Source organism: Habropoda laboriosa, unplaced genomic scaffold (assembly GCF_001263275.1).
Source record: "Habropoda laboriosa isolate 0110345459 unplaced genomic scaffold, ASM126327v1 scaffold128, whole genome shotgun sequence".
Taxonomy (NCBI): Eukaryota; Metazoa; Arthropoda; class Insecta; order Hymenoptera; family Apidae; genus Habropoda; species Habropoda laboriosa.
This window is the reverse complement of record NW_017100281.1, coordinates 745,481-745,732: the sequence shown is the minus strand read 5'-3', so window position 1 is coordinate 745,732 and position 252 is coordinate 745,481. Positions and strand designations below refer to the sequence as shown.

Below are 252 nucleotides of genomic sequence, written 5' to 3'. Positions count from 1 at the left end.
TGTTATTTAAAAATTATTAAATATCAAAGAATTATAAATATGGTTGCCATCCGTGATATAAACGACAAAGATTTATGGGATCACGAGCTTGTTGTATGAGCCTTTCAATTTGGCCAGACACACTTGATGCTAATCCTTCTTCAGTGCCTTGTAGTTTTTGCTCTATTCTGAGCAGAGCTCTTTCTGCTGTCTTATTAGTTCCAGTAGAACCTATCGACAACATATATTTTTTGACATTTTCTAAGAGACTGA

General features: G+C 34.1%; 1 protein-coding gene across 1 annotated transcript in view; it reads right to left on the bottom strand.

The window, feature by feature from the left end:
• Positions 1-31: 31 nt before the first annotated feature.
• LOC108573640 (serine-protein kinase ATM) overlaps positions 32-252 on the bottom strand; it is an 11,034-nt gene continuing 10,813 nt past the window's right edge. Inside the window, 1 exon segment of the mRNA XM_017936111.1 lies at positions 32-210. Coding sequence (XP_017791600.1) covers positions 32-210 — 179 coding nt within the window.